At 38.3% G+C, this 17,097-nt stretch overlaps 1 protein-coding gene across 1 annotated transcript in view; it reads right to left on the bottom strand.

The window, feature by feature from the left end:
- Positions 1-17,097, bottom strand: part of ttc27 (tetratricopeptide repeat domain 27) — a 74,820-nt gene that overhangs the window by 4,512 nt on the left and 53,211 nt on the right. Inside the window, exons 13-18 of the mRNA XM_024264040.2 lie at positions 12,380-12,607; positions 11,174-11,272; positions 9,245-9,297; positions 8,340-8,505; positions 2,819-3,016; positions 339-450 (exon numbers count right to left, since the gene is read on the bottom strand). Coding sequence (XP_024119808.1) covers positions 339-450; positions 2,819-3,016; positions 8,340-8,505; positions 9,245-9,297; positions 11,174-11,272; positions 12,380-12,607 — 856 coding nt within the window. The remainder of the gene's footprint in view (positions 1-338; positions 451-2,818; positions 3,017-8,339; positions 8,506-9,244; positions 9,298-11,173; positions 11,273-12,379; positions 12,608-17,097) is intronic.

Genomic DNA, 17,097 nt, shown 5'->3' with positions numbered 1-17,097 from the left:
ATGAGTTTGAAATAATTGTGTTTTGCCCTGTATTGTTCAATCTATGCTTGAAATAAACCAATCAATCAATCAATCAATCAATCAATCACTCGGGTCTTTTTAGTTCTCGGATCTTCAGAGTAAATACAATTTAACTCACAGTCCCACTTAAATGCAGGTTGTGATTTAACATGAAAAGAAGAACATGAGTTTAAACCTACACTCTATAGTAGCTTAGAGGATGCAAAAGTGCATTGGTGCTGGTTAAAATCAGTAATGTCTCAGATCGAGAAGCTGAGTAACACTCATCGACACATCTGTAAAACCTCTGCAGATCAACTGTGAACAGAAGCTCTCACCTTGTCCCATGTGGACGGCTCGTTTGATCACCTCTCTGAAGAGAGTGGGGTCTTTCTCCCAACTGCCAGCCTGAAGCTCGCAGCGATGAGCTTTGGTCAGGAACTGCAGCGCCTGGAGAAAGAACGGCTTTATCCGTGTGTTCAAGGACATCTGCAGGTTTACTCTTATATCTGTCAGCAGCAACGTTCAGGAAACAGGAGCTGCGTAGAGAGAGTTTATAGTCCTGCTCAATATGATCCTGTCTTGTTGAAAGTTCATTCATAGTTTAAGAAAATGTTTAGATCATCTTAAAATGTTTAATCTTGAATTAAGTTTTGAAGGCAGTAAAAGCTTTATTGGCTTACCTGGATTACACAGGTGTTCTTTACACAAGAAGATGGATGCTGTCTACTTTAGAGTGTTACATTTGTAATAGTAATCTCTAAACTGGTCTTGGTAGAATTCAACTTGATCTAATTGTGTTAAAAACATTTTTAGCGATGTCTTAAGAAACCTTGGACTTTATCTGGGGTTTGTCACTAAATAAAGTCTAAATAAAGTTAATTGAAAAAAAATCTCAGCCTAAGTATTCCCTTTTCATAAATTATGTATATATATTTTTAATGTACACGATAAACAAATGCAGTGGGGTAAAAAAGTATTCCTCAGTAACAGATTCTTCAAGTTTTCCTAATAATAAAGACGAGTTTGGCTTGCAACGTTCATCATAGAAACACTTCAAGTGTGAGAAATAGAAAAAAAAACTAGAAATCCTAGAAATCACATTGTATGATCTTAAAATAATTTATTTATATAGTGGAGCAGAAAATAAACTAATAAATACTTTTAATAAGACCCATTACTTATTTTAAGAAGCTCTTCTATCTTCCACTTGCTACCCGTTTTGATGACACCTGTTTGAACTGTAAAATGTTTAAAATAATAATAATAAAAAAAAGAGTGTGCCAAAGGTCTCCCTGCTTAAGCCAGTGCACGTCCAAACCCATGTAAAGTTCTCCAGAAACCACCTGGAGGATCCAGAGGACTGGGAGAGTGTCATGTGGTTAAATCAGACCAAAAAGCATTCTTTGGTATAAATGTCAATCGCTTACAAATGAACAAATTACTTTAATTGAATTGCTTCTGTCAGAAACAGAGGAACGTAACCAATTACAACATTTCTGTAATAAATGACAATTCCTGGACTAAAGAAACTGTTGTAACATCTTTACTTAGCTTTTGTGGGCTCTGACATTCCATCATTGTAATGGAATACCTAAAGTCAGCAAAAATGAACATGAGGCATGACATAATTGTGTTTTCAAAAAAAGTGGTTTAGTTTCCGATTTGATAGAGATGAATTCAACTTCATAGACAGAGGCAAACACCTAACTTTGAGCAGTGGCATTGAGCACATGCGTGGTGACTTATTTTTGTGTTATTTTTCACAATGTTGTCTGAATTTTAATATAGCGAGGTTATATCTTCAACCATGTTCGTTGTTTTTTTTTTACAAATATTATTTAATAAAAGACAAAATGATCTCGTTTGTGCAAAGCAGTTTTAGAGAATTTGTAAATGAGTGGTGAGTACTGAAAGATTTTTCAAATAGGTATTGAGTAAATTAATGTCATTACAATGTCATGCATTAACTAAAGTAATCAATCACTTTTTAAAAGTAAACCCAACACTGTTTGCAACATACCATTTAATTAGTTTTATCTTGAGCAGAATAAAACACTGAGAAATATGTTTTATAATTTGAAATTATTTTAAGTATGAAACAGTTAAGGATAGGATAAATGGGGCCATGACCAAATACTTATTTTCTGCACCATTTCACAAAAAAAAAGTGATTTTCTGGATTCTATTTTTACGTTCTGTCTCTCACAGTTGAAGTGTTTCTACGTTGAACATCCAAGACTTCTCTTTTTATGCAGGACAACTTCCAGGACCAATAATTTCCATATATTTTTGCTCCACTGTCGACCGTCCTGGACATACAGCATCAAACAAAATCAAACTCACTGTGAAGCACAGTGGTGGAGGGGTAATGATGTGGGTTTGTGTGAAGCCTCATGACACTGTAGTATTTAGTAAAATTCTCAATGTTAACCACAAGTTAGAATTTCTCCTTAAGGTGGATCTACAAGCTTCTGGGCCACAAAAAACCTTCTTACATGTCAAAGTTTGAAACAGACAATGCTCCTCAAACGATCAAAGGTTTTTATTTGGGTAATAATTTTTTTGAAATAAAAGCAAATATACTTTAGTTTTGACTAGATTTTTGCTTCTAAAGTTAACTTATTTATTTTATTTAATTCACTGGCAGTCTGTTTGTATTTAAGTTCTGGAACAATGAAGAAAATACTGCCACCATCTGGTCAAAGTGAAACTAAAAGAAACCCTTTTTCTTCTGTAGTTCTGTAAAAACGGTGCGAACTGTAAAAAAGTAAAAACCTGCAGAGTATTTGTCACACAGAGAGCGGCGGTCTCTGACCTTGTCATTGTCCTCTGGACTGTCGCTGCAGCCGTCACCATACAACAGCGCGTACTGCTGCCATATCTCGGCGTCGCTGCTGTGGCGGGAACTGACCCGACCCAGCAGCTCCTTCAGTTTGGGCCTCAGTGCTCCTGCTGTAACCCCCTGGCTGTCATTCAGGTTCTCAACAACCGCTCGGACCAGGATCTGCAGAATCTTTAAAGGAGCAAATATAACAAAAAAAACATGAATAAATAAATAATAATTCAATTATATTTGGAGTGCCTTAAAAGTAACTCAGACTAAAAATAAATCAGAGTAAAGAAAAAACAAAATCCTAATAAAACTGTTCTGCTTTGCCACGACACTGTTAAGAACTGCTGAAGATGAAATAGGATGAGAAATAACCAATATTATCCTTAAATGGCTGGGTGCCTCAGTGGGCTAAGTGTAGTGCTGGCACGCAGGATCCCAGGGTGTCCCCTGATCCCCATCCAGTTTGGTCCTAGGCAAGACCCTAGAACTGACAAAATGGGATCTTCTTCCAGAAGGCAGAACATGCCAAAGCCCAACCCGTTCTCCCTGCTCTTCCACAGAATCATCATCTGAACTTTCTGCTGGAACAGGAGAAAGAGCGATTTCTTCAGGAGAACACAAGAGCACCGTTTTTAGCTCTGGGATTGGACCAAATTAAACGTCAACTTGAAGAGCAAAGTAAGATAAAGAATAATTTGATCAACAACAAAAATCAGATGAGGGCAGAACTGAAGAGGTAGAAAAATGAGCTGATGAAGGACAACGAAGAGCTCAAGGTTGCTCTTCGTGAAGAAGAAGACAAAAGCAAACGTCTACTGGAAGAACTGGTTGATCTCTGTCAGCAGATGGCTTCCCTCCAAGAAACATCCACCACTAATAGAGTTTTAAAGGAAGAGCTGGACCAAAGGAAGGTTCAGAACCAAAACCTGAGTCCAAATTTGACTCTGAGATCCTTGAGGCCAGACAACAAGCAGAGACCCTAAAGCAGCATCTCGACAAAGAGGAAACCATCTCAGGAGCTAAACAACAACCTGCGGCTTCTTGACGAGCTGAAGGCTGAGCAGAACCGTCTCTGCCAAACTGTGAGTCAAGACTTTGCTGCTTTCTGTTTAACATCTGCCACAGAGCAGTTTGGTCTGGAGACGGAGCTGGAGGGTCTGAAGACAGCTGGAGGAGAAGAACGCCCTCATCCATCAGCTGTTCTGAGCCTGATCCAGCTGCAGGTGCTCTTCCCGGGGATCTGCGTCCAGCGCGTGGAGGCGACTCAAGAATCGAGGAATGTCAGAGAAACTAGACTCCGTCTGGACTCAGAGGCTCTTGAGATATCTGAGGAGAATCTTAGCGAGTTCCCACAACCCAAGAAGCCAGACACTTTGAGTCTGAGGAAAAAAAAGACCTCAACAAGCTAAAACATCGACACGGATGTTATTGTGGCAGCTTCAGCCCACTAATACTTTTATGTAAATATGTACTTTTAAGCTTTTTTAGTTTTTAGCTCAAATTTTGAGCATTTCATTCTGTAAAATATCTTTTACTCTTTTTTCTGTAGATCTTAAATACAGTTATTTAAGCTTTTTTTTTTTTTTTTTACTTTTGTGTCATTTTAAGTATTAAATCTTTCCTTTTTTTAATTTTTTATACATGAATTTTAGCAGTTCAGGTTTATTTCCTGTGTGTTCTGTTTTGCATATTTTTACTCATTAAATTGTGTTCTTTAATCCTTGTAGTTTTCTTTTTGAGCTTAATAAAGAAGATACTTTAAACATGCAGAGCTTTAAACTTAACTTCAATTATTTTGTTAATTAAAAACCGGTTTGTTTCACAACACAAACATTGTTATTCATTTGGGAAAATCGAAAACTTGAAAAACAAATGACTTATTTTACCTCAAAACAAAATAAGTTCACCTAAAAGAATCTACAGAATAGTCATACAGTTCAGTTTTTCTGTGTTTTTCAGAGTTCCTTGTTTTAGAAATGTCACGTTCACTTTAAACAAAATATAATAAGGTCAGAATTCCAGGAACAAAACAGCTTTTAGGTTCAGGTCAGAGAGGCTGCTTTTGCAAATCCTCTCCTTCCAGATTCTACAACGTTCAGGAAAGACATGAACACTGACATGCATCAACCCATCTACCAAAAAAACAACCCAATAAAACCAAAAGGAGCTTTGCGTCTGGTGTGAACTACAACATACGTTAACAAGGGCGCCGAATGAAAGCGGTCTCCGTTCTGCGCCGTTTTGCAGCGCTTCCGCAAGCGGTGTGAACCAGACATCACTTTTTAGTACGTAATTAACACATGTCTCGTCTTGACCCAAGACATCCATTAAACAACTACGTCTCCTTTTGACTACAATTTTTTCCTACAATTTTATGATTCTTTTCACCTATTCATGACTTTTGTCAGTCATAAAAATATCCGCAGTGCCTTTTTTAAACAGTTTGAGTGTTTTGCTGCCTCCCAATCTAAAGTGTGGAATATTTCTTGCCACAAAGAATGACAATGTATGTAGTATGAAAAATGTACTTAACATTTTTACGTTAAGCTGGATAAATCCAGACTCACTCAGGCTGTCAAACAGTGAGATGAAAATTTCAGAGCCCCAACATTCTGTTCTCATATATTGTAGTTCCTCACATGACCACTAGAGGCTGACTTTTAGATAGGAGCTATTCAATGTTGGCAACCATGTTAAATGGAACACTTAAATTAATTCAAAAAGTGATTCATTTTGAGCAATGTTGGGATTTTCTTAGCAGGTAGGTGGATCCACCTCGTCCTGCCCATTCACGGAACATTATTGAGGGGGGCGGAGTAAACACCAGTCAAAATTTCGATCCCACTTTAGGCTACAGTTCTGACCTTCAGAATCCTCAGATTATCCAGTGAAATAACTAGTTACAGTCAGTCCACAGAAAGCACTTAAACTGCTAATGTTCACTAAAATCAGGACTTTTTTTCATGTTTGACTAATTTTTGATTTGAGATCAGACACTATAAATTAAATATTTTCCTTTTTCCGCTAAGTTAGTTCACATTGCAGAAGATAAGATATGTGTCCGACAGAGAATATGGTTTGATGTGTGTCCTCCTGATAGAAGATCAGAACAGGAGGACAATCCCTCACCTTATCAATCTGCTGCTAATAGCTCTATGTTCCGTGGGGACACCGACCATCAGAGGTGAACATGAACTCTCTTCCATAGTTAGCATTAGAGAGGAATATGTAATGTAGCGTGAACTGCACAAAAAATGATTTAATTTGTTTATTAAAGTCTAAAACCACAGGAAGCCCCACGGCCACAGCCAGAATTTTAACACCAAGATATGTCTTCTTTCAATTGAACCTCACAGAAATGCAGAAACAAAGTTATAATTGGGAAGCAGCAAAGAAATTAATAACCCTGCAAACAATATTGTTGTTTTTCTCGCCTTGTTTATTCAAAACAGACAGATAATTTTCTTCTTAGAATGCGTTGGCGGCTGTGCAATTACTGTGGCGTGACTAAGAGAGACTCCTTGTTCAGCTGTTGTAATTGGCTCTGCATATGTGAGCACAATGAAATGACTCATTAGCGCTGCAGGATGCAAAAATCTGCTACCCAAACTTTGGACAAGATTACACCTGCTGGGACTGTCGCATGAGCAGAAAACAAAGTGGATTCTGTGTCTGACGAAACCACGTTCTACGAGGATTTGGAAAAACTCAAGACATTCATATGCAAAAAAATAAAAAATACACATTAAAAAGGTATAATTACCAAAATCAAAGTAAGGTTGTCTAGAAAAAAAAAATATATATATATAGCGTCTAATTCTGGTTTATGCATATTATAAAAACAATTGATTATGTTCTGTAATTTTCTTCAGTCTTTCTACCATTTTCAGGATATGATGTGAACAAACCCGACACATTCGACTTTGGGCCATCATAAATAAACAGTTATGTAAAAATGTATTCATAAAAAATGGCCGTGACCAATCATCATCCACCTTGTGAAGTACATCACTGAAGAAAAGGCCAATCGAACATCCTCTAATAAATACATCAATGTACATGCATGTTCGACAAGTCTGAGTGCCAGAAAAACTGCTAGAAGAAATTGAGTTTAACTTCCATATAATCTTCAGAAAGGTCAGAGTGTCAGACTCCTAACTGTGGGTGCAGCTGCTAATGTGTGATAGTTTTTCTCGAGTGGCTCCAGGTCAGTCGGTCAAATGAACTTCCAACAGAACGATGCTGTCAGAACAGCGTGAGCTGCAGTGCCGTTGACAGAAGACTTTGATCACGTTATCTCAAAAATTCATCAGTTTAACTCACAATAATTTTCCTCCTCAGTTCAAAATCTGCTTTTCATAACTCTGAACATTTAAAGACATTATGATTTTATATTTTGTAGATCTTTCAGAGATGGTTGTTTTAAAAGTATCCTAAAAAGAAAATCATTTTCAGAACAAAACTGTTTTCTACAACTGTGGAACACTTCACATTTGGCCAAATGAGGACTGAATTGATTAATAACTTAACCAATTTTCAAACAAACCCCCACCTTCTGTACCTGGACTGGAAGCACTCCAGGAGGTACCAAATGTTGCAGTTCCTCAAATCACCACTAGAGGCTGAAAAGTTCTATTTTATACAAAAAATAAAATGTATAATAGTCTGGAAGAAAACAATCCTCTTTACAGTTGTCCCTCACTATACTGCTGTTCATCTTTCACAGATTTTTATCAGTGGAATTTTGCTTTTTTCAAATTAATTTTTAACAGCACACCGTGTTCTGCAGCCTGATTGGCTATAAACATTGTCAATGAATCTTTGAGCCTGTACAGAATCACAATCAGATCTTTGTGGTTTTTTTATTCTATAGTATTAAACTTGAGTGAAGATAGTTCTAAACAATGTGCTTGTCCCACTTCTATTTGCAGTTCAGAATCCCAACAGATGACCTCAAAGGTTACCCATCTAGTGTAAATATGTCTTTGGGTTAACCGTTTAACACCAGAGTTGGCAATGACCAACAGACAGCACTTTTAAAGCCCCATTTATAGAGGTCAACAGACAAAGTTGATTTAGGGTTTCGTAACCCTTTAAGGGTTAAAGTCGTCTAGTGGTAACTTGCGGTACTGCATCAGATTTTAGCTGCTTTGACTTTCAAATGTGCTTCAATCTGGAAATGTTAAGTTGATTTGGGATCATCAGCAGAGGTGAGTTTGATCAGCCTCTTAACTTTTTCTGGCCTCGTTACAGTCCTGTTGAAAACGTATTCTTCCACTTAGAAATACTCTTTAGATAACAAACTGTTTAAAATGAGCCTTTGTGTCGTCTGTTACTCACTTAAACATAAAGCAGTCCTACATTTTTTCAGTGAGTACCAAACTTTTACAGATTTCCAAATGAAGAATCAAAAACAAATGAATAAACAACCTTCAAAAGTAAATGAGCGTGCAGTGCCAGCTGATGATGCACACAAAGATGCTGCTGCGAGCAGCTCCTTTACCTGCACGTCTTTGTAGTTTTCCCTCAGATCCATCAGACGGTGGTACGCCTTGATGGCCTCAGCAAAGTCTCCAATGTCAGTGCTGACGACGATGAAATTCTCCCAGATCTGCCAGTGCTCGTAGTTACACTTCAGGGCTTCCTGCAGGGTCCGAAAGGCTTTGTTCCTGCCAGCGAGGAACAGAAAAGAAAACATCAGCACTGAATGACTGCATCCACAGCACACACAGACAACTTCAACATATTTTGTGCTGAAAGGAGCTTGTGCTGAATTGGCAACGCTGCTAACCAGGTATGACTAAAAGCTTTTCCTGCTTTGCTTTTCAATTTCAGGCCTGAAGAAACAGACTCCAACAAAAGCTCAGAGGGAACGTTTGTGCGCCCAACAACGCCTTCAACATAGCGAGGCTTTTGCTGCTTTCTGCTTCAATTTGCTGCCTGCTTTTTTTTGTGGGGATGTTCTGCAGTGCAGCCCGGTCTTTACAAAAGTGTCTGCGGCAGTAATGTCAGCTCAGCAGTTAAATCTGTTAGGGCGAAAGCTGCAGAGCAGATGAAAGGCCACGGCAGAGGAGAAGCTTCGCGAGATGCTCGCGGTCCACGCTCTGAAACTGCTGATCTCCAGGAATTTCCTGATAATGTCATCTCAAAGAAATGAGAAGAAAATAAACCTTGTAATGTCGATTCTGCAGGGAAATATGAGATCAGATGATACGAGAATTACTAATAATGACAAAAAATGCACGTTGGTGTTGTCTTTCCAAACACATTTCTTTTTCTGTAATTTCTACCCTACTAGCATCTGTCACCATTAATCTTTGGAGGTTTTAGCGTGTTCGAGTTTAAGTTTGGAGAATGTTTTTTTTTTTTTTTTTATTGCAAACTTTGAAGATAGCGTCTCACACTCACTTCATCTGGAGGCGAATGTAGGCTGTGGAGAGGTTGTTCCACGCTTCTGCATTCTGGTGGGAGAGATGAGAGGCAGCGGTCAGATGCAGAGTGACTTAAAAACCATAGAAGGTGAGGACATTCACTCACAGAGAAGATTCAAAGTGGTTTCCATCAAACAGATATTTCTTTTGTATATAAATAAAAACAGATCCTTTGGGAAAAAGTAAAAAATTCTTACCTTATTGGGGTTTGGTAACTGATTGATAAAAATTGTCTTTCTAAAAAGTCTTATTTTAAGAAAAAAAATCTAGTCACTAAGACATGTTTTCTTAATCTAAGATAATTTTGATATTGAAAAACTATCTTGATAAGATTATTTTACTTTCTGAAGATTCAGTTTTTGTTGTATATAAACTGACGAGAGTCCTAAACACTCGTGCTAGTAAACACACATTACAGATTACACCAGCGTTTGTCTGTGGTACATTTTAACTCAGTTTTACAGAATTAAATTTGACCGTTCTTGTATTCTGTCTCTTCTTCAGCTCATTAAAACGTTTTCTTTTTCGCCACCCGGAGGAGGCAGCAGGTACTGACGTTGAGTCATGGCATCCGGGCTTATCCTCTTCTCTCTCTGAAACGTTTCACCAATCATCCGAGTATCTTCCTCCATCTGACACTTGGATGAGCGGTGAAACCTTTCAGGAAGACAAGAAGTCCAGATACCATGACTTCAAGAAGACATCACCTGGATGAAGGAGAATCTGAATCCTCAGGTAATGATATCAAGAAAAATATTCCTCTATTTAATCATCTTTACAGCTAATAAAATAACTTGTGTGAACAGTAAGTATTCTATAATAGTGATAATAGTACTTAAAAAAGTGCATGTAAAAAAGTTAATTAAATACAACCAAAGTAAATAAATAAAATCAACATTTGATCTTCAGCCAAATGTACTTTACTATTAACAACCCCGTCTGTGTTGTTCTGTCTGGTTTCTGTTATCCGCTCTTTGTTGATTTAACTCGTCTTTTTAACTTGGGGACCATCGACCTGTTCATGGAAATCTTATAATCTTATTTATTTTCATTTTTAAATGTTCTACTTACATATATCCTGTGCCTGTCTTAAATAAAAAATATTTCAATATATTTGGAAAAAGTTTTTAACGCTTACTATTAACAGTAGTTTTAAATATATTTTGTGCTTTTTTTTAGATTTCAAATGTATATTAGATTACATTTGTATTGTTTTATTCAGTATTTTATATTAACAAGTATTAAGAGATTATAGTTAAAAGTTTTAAAGACGTGAGATGTTTAAAAACGTTTTTTGATTATTATTACCAAAAAAAGAAACTGGAATTAAAAAAAAAAAAAAAAACATCTGGATTCAACATTTGAACAAATCTGTGGATTTTTCTACGACATGTTAGACCTGGAGTTAATCAAAAGAACATCATATAAGTGTCAGACATGGTGGTGGTAGTATAATGGTACAGATTTAATACTGATTCTTCTCTGCCATAAACAAACATATGAGGATCTTTTCTGCTCTACAGCTGGTATATGATTAAATCAAAGGGTCAACATTTGAATGAAAGTGAATTTAGGATTGATTTAAATGAATAAAATAAAAGTTGATAAATTTACTATGATAGAACGTCATGTGGTGTATCTGAAATGAAACTCGTTCCCAATGCAGACGTGATTTCTGTACCACTCCTCCTGAACTCTGAAGGACAACGAGTCCTCACTCTTCTAACAGCTGCGTGGAGGCGGCTTCACGCTCTCTGGTTTGCATCACGTCCAGGTTAGTGTTCGGGTCAGGGTTGCGAGTTTAATTATGGTGTGCCGGGTAAGGAGCCGGGGGATCCATTATGCTGGTGTGTGCCCTCATAAAGACAGTGAGGCTGTGAGTGTTGTCGTGAGTGCTGGTACTCACATCTGGCTCCAGTCCGACACACCTCTGGAAAGCCCTCGCAGCTCCCTCATAGCCCTCCAGGGCGAAGTAGGCACATCCGAGGGAAAACCACACACCGAGCTGCACACACACAGTAACAAATGTAAATTCATGTTTGGAGCAAAAGACCAGATCTTTCCCAAGAGCAGCTTGTTGTGTCTGTCTGGCTTCAATAAGGAAGAACTAATGAAATCCAGCTGTTGGTTCTGTGGTAGAAACATAACCGGACTGTGGGTTCCAGTGTCTTGCTGGAGACCAAAACATTGTCAGACGTTTGCTTCTCAATAAGCTGCTTTTGACTGATTGATTGGAAGGAGCCGCGTTTCTATTAGTCTGCAGCATAAAGAGTTAACGGAGATGATCATCCTGCAGGTTTGCCATTTGCAATCCTCCCATTCATTTAATCAAACATCAGGTAGTTTTGATGATCAATAAATTCCAAATTGTGTGTCTCAGTTTTCAGAGGAGTCCAGCATTCAATATTTAAAGACCCACTCCAATGAAAATTATGTTTTTGGTGTTTTAAACATGATCTTCGGACATTTTTTTGACAATGAAGGAAATAAATGAGGAAAATGAAGTTAAAGTGATATTTGCAAGTATTTCTTTATTTAAATTATTGTGATTTAGGAGCAAAAAATAAGCTGTTGGAAAAACACCTAATTTGTGATGTAGAACATACACTGGGCCACCTCTCCCTGCTCCGCTCCATTTTGATGTATCTACCTGTAGAAAAACAGATCCATGAACGTCTTTGTTTTCCTTGTCTGAGCTGGAATCCGGATCAAAGCTGTACGGCTGGATAGCTCTGATAATACTCCCCATTTTAGCTGCACCGCTAATGTTAGGTTGGAGTTGTGAGAGGGTATAAGCTAGTGGAAGAATGTCTAAAGGGAGGATGGGTAATAAGGGCAGGCTTACTCAGAGCAAACAGGCACAATTCAGAAGCAAATTTCTAATGAACTCCTGCCGCTCTGCAGAAACTATGCCCTAGAAAAGGATACAATTTTTTTGATTTTGGTTAAAAACATCATAAGCATCATAAAAAGACCACTGGGAACCCTTAAAATAGATTAAAAGATTGACAAATTGAACTTCTTTTTTTTTTCTTTGGAAGGAATCTTTTAAAGGATTTAATTTAGGAAAAAAAAAAAAAAACGGATCCAGTTCCGAACCAGCTGCTCGTACCTGCATCGTGTTGATTTTGAGCGACTGTTCAAAGCACTCCACGCACCGCTGGAGCTCCTTGTTCCGGAGATGCAGCAGGGCTTTGGACCGCATGGCTCTGGCGCTGCGGCGGCCCGACAGCTCCCAGGCCCGGTCGTAGTACTGATGGTCGTTCAGGATGTCTCCCAACAAACAGTACAGAGTAGGGGTTTCCTTCTTCTCCAGCTCTCTACGTACGATCTCCTCAGCCTGAAAAGGCAAAGACAGAACATTAAAGAATGAGGTCATTAAAATGGAAAATGCCGTATACGTCTATAGTGCTTTACAGTCATACATTCACACTGCAGCTCTGCTCCGCCCACCTAGGACCACCAGGAGCAATGTGGGAGTTCAGTGTCTTGCCCAAGGACACTTCAATGCATGGGTGGGCAGGGCGGGAATCAAACCTGCAATTTGCCAATCAGAGGTCGACCACTCAACCTCTGCAACACGGTTTTGCTGTTATGAGGTCATCCGGTCTTAGGTCTTCCTCACTGTTGCCTGGATTGGGTACTAAAGATTGGTCACCACCTTAGGAGATGTCTAAGGTAGGAACAATTTCTTATAACTACAATCTCTGTTGGTAAATTTCCTGTTTTGAGCATATTTGGAATATTTATGATCTGAGCAGTTCAGGGTTTGGATAGAATTAGGGGTACCACAAAACTGAATCGTATGTTACACCATTGAACCGAATGCTAGGAAAAAGTAAACCGTTGGATCCTTTCTGCATAAGTTAAGTGGAAAGTGTCAAACACGTGCAAAATTCAATATATTTAATGTTATCTTTTACATTAGCATAAGCCAAATTAAATGCTTTCCTTCATTGTTACTTGCTTATTAAAAATTTAAAACAATGATTTTTGTTACATTTTTAGATTTCTGTTGTCGTTTTTTAATACACAAGTCATGTATTGAACTGAAACAAACCCACGACCCATAAATTGGGGTTTGAACCAAATCAATGAGGGTAAATTGTTTTCTTTACATAGCATTCGCCACATCTCTGATCATTGATCTTTGTTTTATTGCCGTTCTGAAAGAACCTGTTAACCGTTTTCCTGACATTTTGGATGAGTGTTCAACTTTTATTGCAGAAGATGTTTTAAACATCATCAGGGGGTGTCCAGCACTCAACTGTCCCATCCAAAACCCATGGACATAACAATTGCTTCCAATGTTTCCCCACTATCGTGACCTCTAAATCTGGATTCAGATTTGATGAACAGTACTCTGGCATTTGTCAAATTCAGAGCATCTGATGCCCCCTAGAGTCAGAGCTCAAAGAAAGTCTAAACTTTATCCTGCTTTCATCAAAATGCAGCTGAAACTGGTTCACATAACCCACATCAGAAATAAAATCTGACCAAAACATCAGTAGTCTTGGTTTCTGACACCCAAAGGTGTTCTTTGCTGTGTATATTGTGTATTCTATTACCAGTAGGATGAAAATGACGAAAACAATTCCTGTTCAGATGACTAAATGATTGAGCTGCTTTTGGCTCATCATCAAACCTGGAATTGTGTTTTTCAGGCCGAGGCTGCTGCCATCCTGTTGTGCTAAAACCTTTGAATGTGCAGACGCAGAAAGCTAAGCCAACTCAAATATCAAAATGGATTTTTTTGCTGGCAAAAAGGTTAAATTCTTGCAGAAAAAAAAAAGAATACTCAAGAAAAAAAATGAAAGAGTCACAAGTCTAAAAGACATTTGATGGAGACGGATTTATGAGGCGGGTTCTGCACCATCATGGCGTCTCGCTCCTCCGCTGCCCTCAAGTTAGTCCGGCAGCTACAGTGTGAACATTTTCTAAAGCAAAGAGAAGTAATGAGATGTGCTCAACAGGCAGTATTAAACATTATTTATGTGCAGCAGTGCGTTACTGTGCGCTACAATGTCATTGTGAGTCAGAGGATGAGGAGAGCGCAGCACAGAGAAGGGAAACAACATTGGGCAGAGACCAAACTGCTCCAGACAAATGGATTACCTTGTTATTTTGAGAACACAACATGGACTGTTGGCCGGGGCTGGGACAGCACATGATTTGAGACGAGAGAGGGGAAGGGGACTTTTATTATTGGGCTAAAGCAACCTGGCTAATCAGATTGTAAGACAAAGCAGCCTGTAATTAAATAAAGGAGACCTGGCAGCCTAAACGAGTCCTTCGAAGGGCCGAGGACACACAGGCAGAGTCCCAAAAGTCTCAGCACTAATGTCCCGTCTGCACATCTGCACAAACACAATGGATGCACCGTACGCTGGCTGCATGCAAATGTCCCTAGAAATAAAACAAAGTTAGAATTCGCACCATTTCATCTGCATAACCCTGATATAAATCCTAGTTTCTTCTCCTGGAGGACAGTTATCTCCACAATTGATGACTTTGTAAACAGATGTCACGTCTACAAATGGCTTATAATTAGCATAAGCTCTGAGAACGAAGTGAGCCCCCGCCTTCTTTGACAACCGCATACCGACACACGCCAAGAACGATTCTTTCTGAGCTAAAAACGTGACTTCTAAACGAGTCCATGACTCTCTGCATTATCTACCATAGTGGAGTTTTTTTTTTTTTTCTTTTTTTTTTTTACTGTGAACCATCTCTGTTATCACACTGTAGAGATAAAGCCTACTGAATGAAGAATAGAACACAGTGACTTCTCCTCTCATCTCATGTTGATCATGACAGATGCTCTGTCACACTAAACTGCATTTTATGTACCGCAGAGAAAATCAAGAGGCCTGCAGCAACACTGAACCATTTGATATAACTTTGGTGCATTTTCCACTTTCCCTGCAGTGACCATCACTTCTACCAACCAAAAAGCAGACTGCAGGATCAAACTCCACCTCAGTAACTCCAAAACTATCCCGTTGGTACAGCACCAAAAGAGATGACAACAACCGGATGTTACAGGTCAGTTATTGTTTTACCACTTCAGAGAACAGGGGTAGATAAATTCATATTATTATGGGTCCAAATGGTCACAAATACTTCTTCTATATCTAGATCCATAAAGTTCATTTTTGGTTTATTTCAGTAACAGTTAATTTTGTGTTCATATTAAGATACATTAACGATAGCAAATAGGGACAACTTCAGGCCTGGATTACAACAAATACTTTTCAATAATCCACTTTCCTCTCTTTGAGCATGCAATGTCCACTCCACCTGTACACTCTGCTGCATTTTTGGAGATCAAACATCAGGGAAAAATCATGTTTAACTATTTTATGGTTACTAGGAAACCACAACACGTTTTGCTCCTCTTTAGGACCAGGTAACTCGTAAGCTTGTGACTGTAGACCTATACCTGGGGTCTGCAACCTGTGGCTTCAAAGTCACATGTCGCTTTTATCTCTTTATTGTGGCTCTTCAGCTTTAATGAAAAAAGCCGACGGTTGAATAAATAAGATGAGTAATTTAAGTTTCGTCATTCCTGCTTAGATTTTTAACACGTCAAACAGCTAAGCAAAAAAAGTTTCATTTACTCTCCGAAATTCTGTAGAAATGTTTTTTAAATGTTTGTTTTTAATTTATAGTTGGTCAAATAAAAGTCTCCAACCCTTTTATTTCAGTAATTTACACTAAACCGGTTAAAGTTTTGAGCAAATGCAGTTTAAAATGAAGTAAACGATTCAGAGTCAAGTATTTTGTGCCTCACATTTTAGAGAATGACAATAAAAAGCTCAATTTATTCTAAATGTTAAGAGTTTTTTTTTTTTTTAAATAAATTGATTCAACTAAAATGTTTATATCTGAGAGTAAAGGGGGGAAAAGGATGGTGGCACACCAAAAGGATTAAAAAAAAACAATTTCTGACAGTTTTTAAATTACCGTATTTTTCGGACTATAAGTCGCACCGGAGTATAAGTCGCAGGGGCCAAAAAATGCATAATGAAGAAGAAAAAACCATACATAAGTCGCACTGGAGTATAAGTCGCATTTTTTTCAAGTAATTTATTTTACAAACTGGTTGATAAAAACGACATTACATCATCCTGGAAGGTAAGTTATAACATTCATAAGTGAATAGAAAACAGGCTGAATATGTGTCAACACATATTCACATATTAGCATCATGAAAAAAACGAAAAGGTGTAGCATTTATATAACATAACAGTTTTCTTTAACTATAGCCTCAAGAACTCATCAATTTTCTACCTTTACTGTAATTAATTGCACGCAATCTCACTCCATATCACTAAATCCCTTAAATTCTTCGTCCTCTGTGTCACGTCTGAATAACTCCGCTAGAGGAAGACGAAGCGGAGGTTCCACTTCTTCGCGGCTGTCTTCAGTCTCGGAATCCGCTCCAGTTCCAATTATTCCAGCCCTTCTGAATCCAGACAGGATGGTCTCGGTTGTCACTGAAGCCCATGCTTGGTTGATCCATTCGATGACTTGCAGAAAAGTAGCTTGGCGCATTCTCCCGGTTTTCAGCTGCAAATTTCACTACTTGCAGCTTGTAGTCTGCAGCATATGATTTTCTTTTGGGGAGCATTTATCTTTAGTCCTCTCCGTTTTCCTTGTAAGCTAACGTTTACTGTTTAACTCACTAATTGTTAAGGAGGATTAGATATCGCAGCGGAAGCCTAGAGTGCCCTCTTGTGGCTGTCTGTGAAATTACCAGATAATTTTTTTTTCCACAAATATACGGTAATTGCATAGATCACCATAAGAGGGCACTCTAGACTTACG

The sequence above is a fragment of the Oryzias melastigma genome, linkage group LG15, assembly GCF_002922805.2.
Source record: "Oryzias melastigma strain HK-1 linkage group LG15, ASM292280v2, whole genome shotgun sequence".
Classification (NCBI taxonomy): Eukaryota; Metazoa; Chordata; class Actinopteri; order Beloniformes; family Adrianichthyidae; genus Oryzias; species Oryzias melastigma.
Note: the sequence above shows the minus strand (reverse complement) of the source record. Positions and strands in the feature narration are given on the sequence as shown.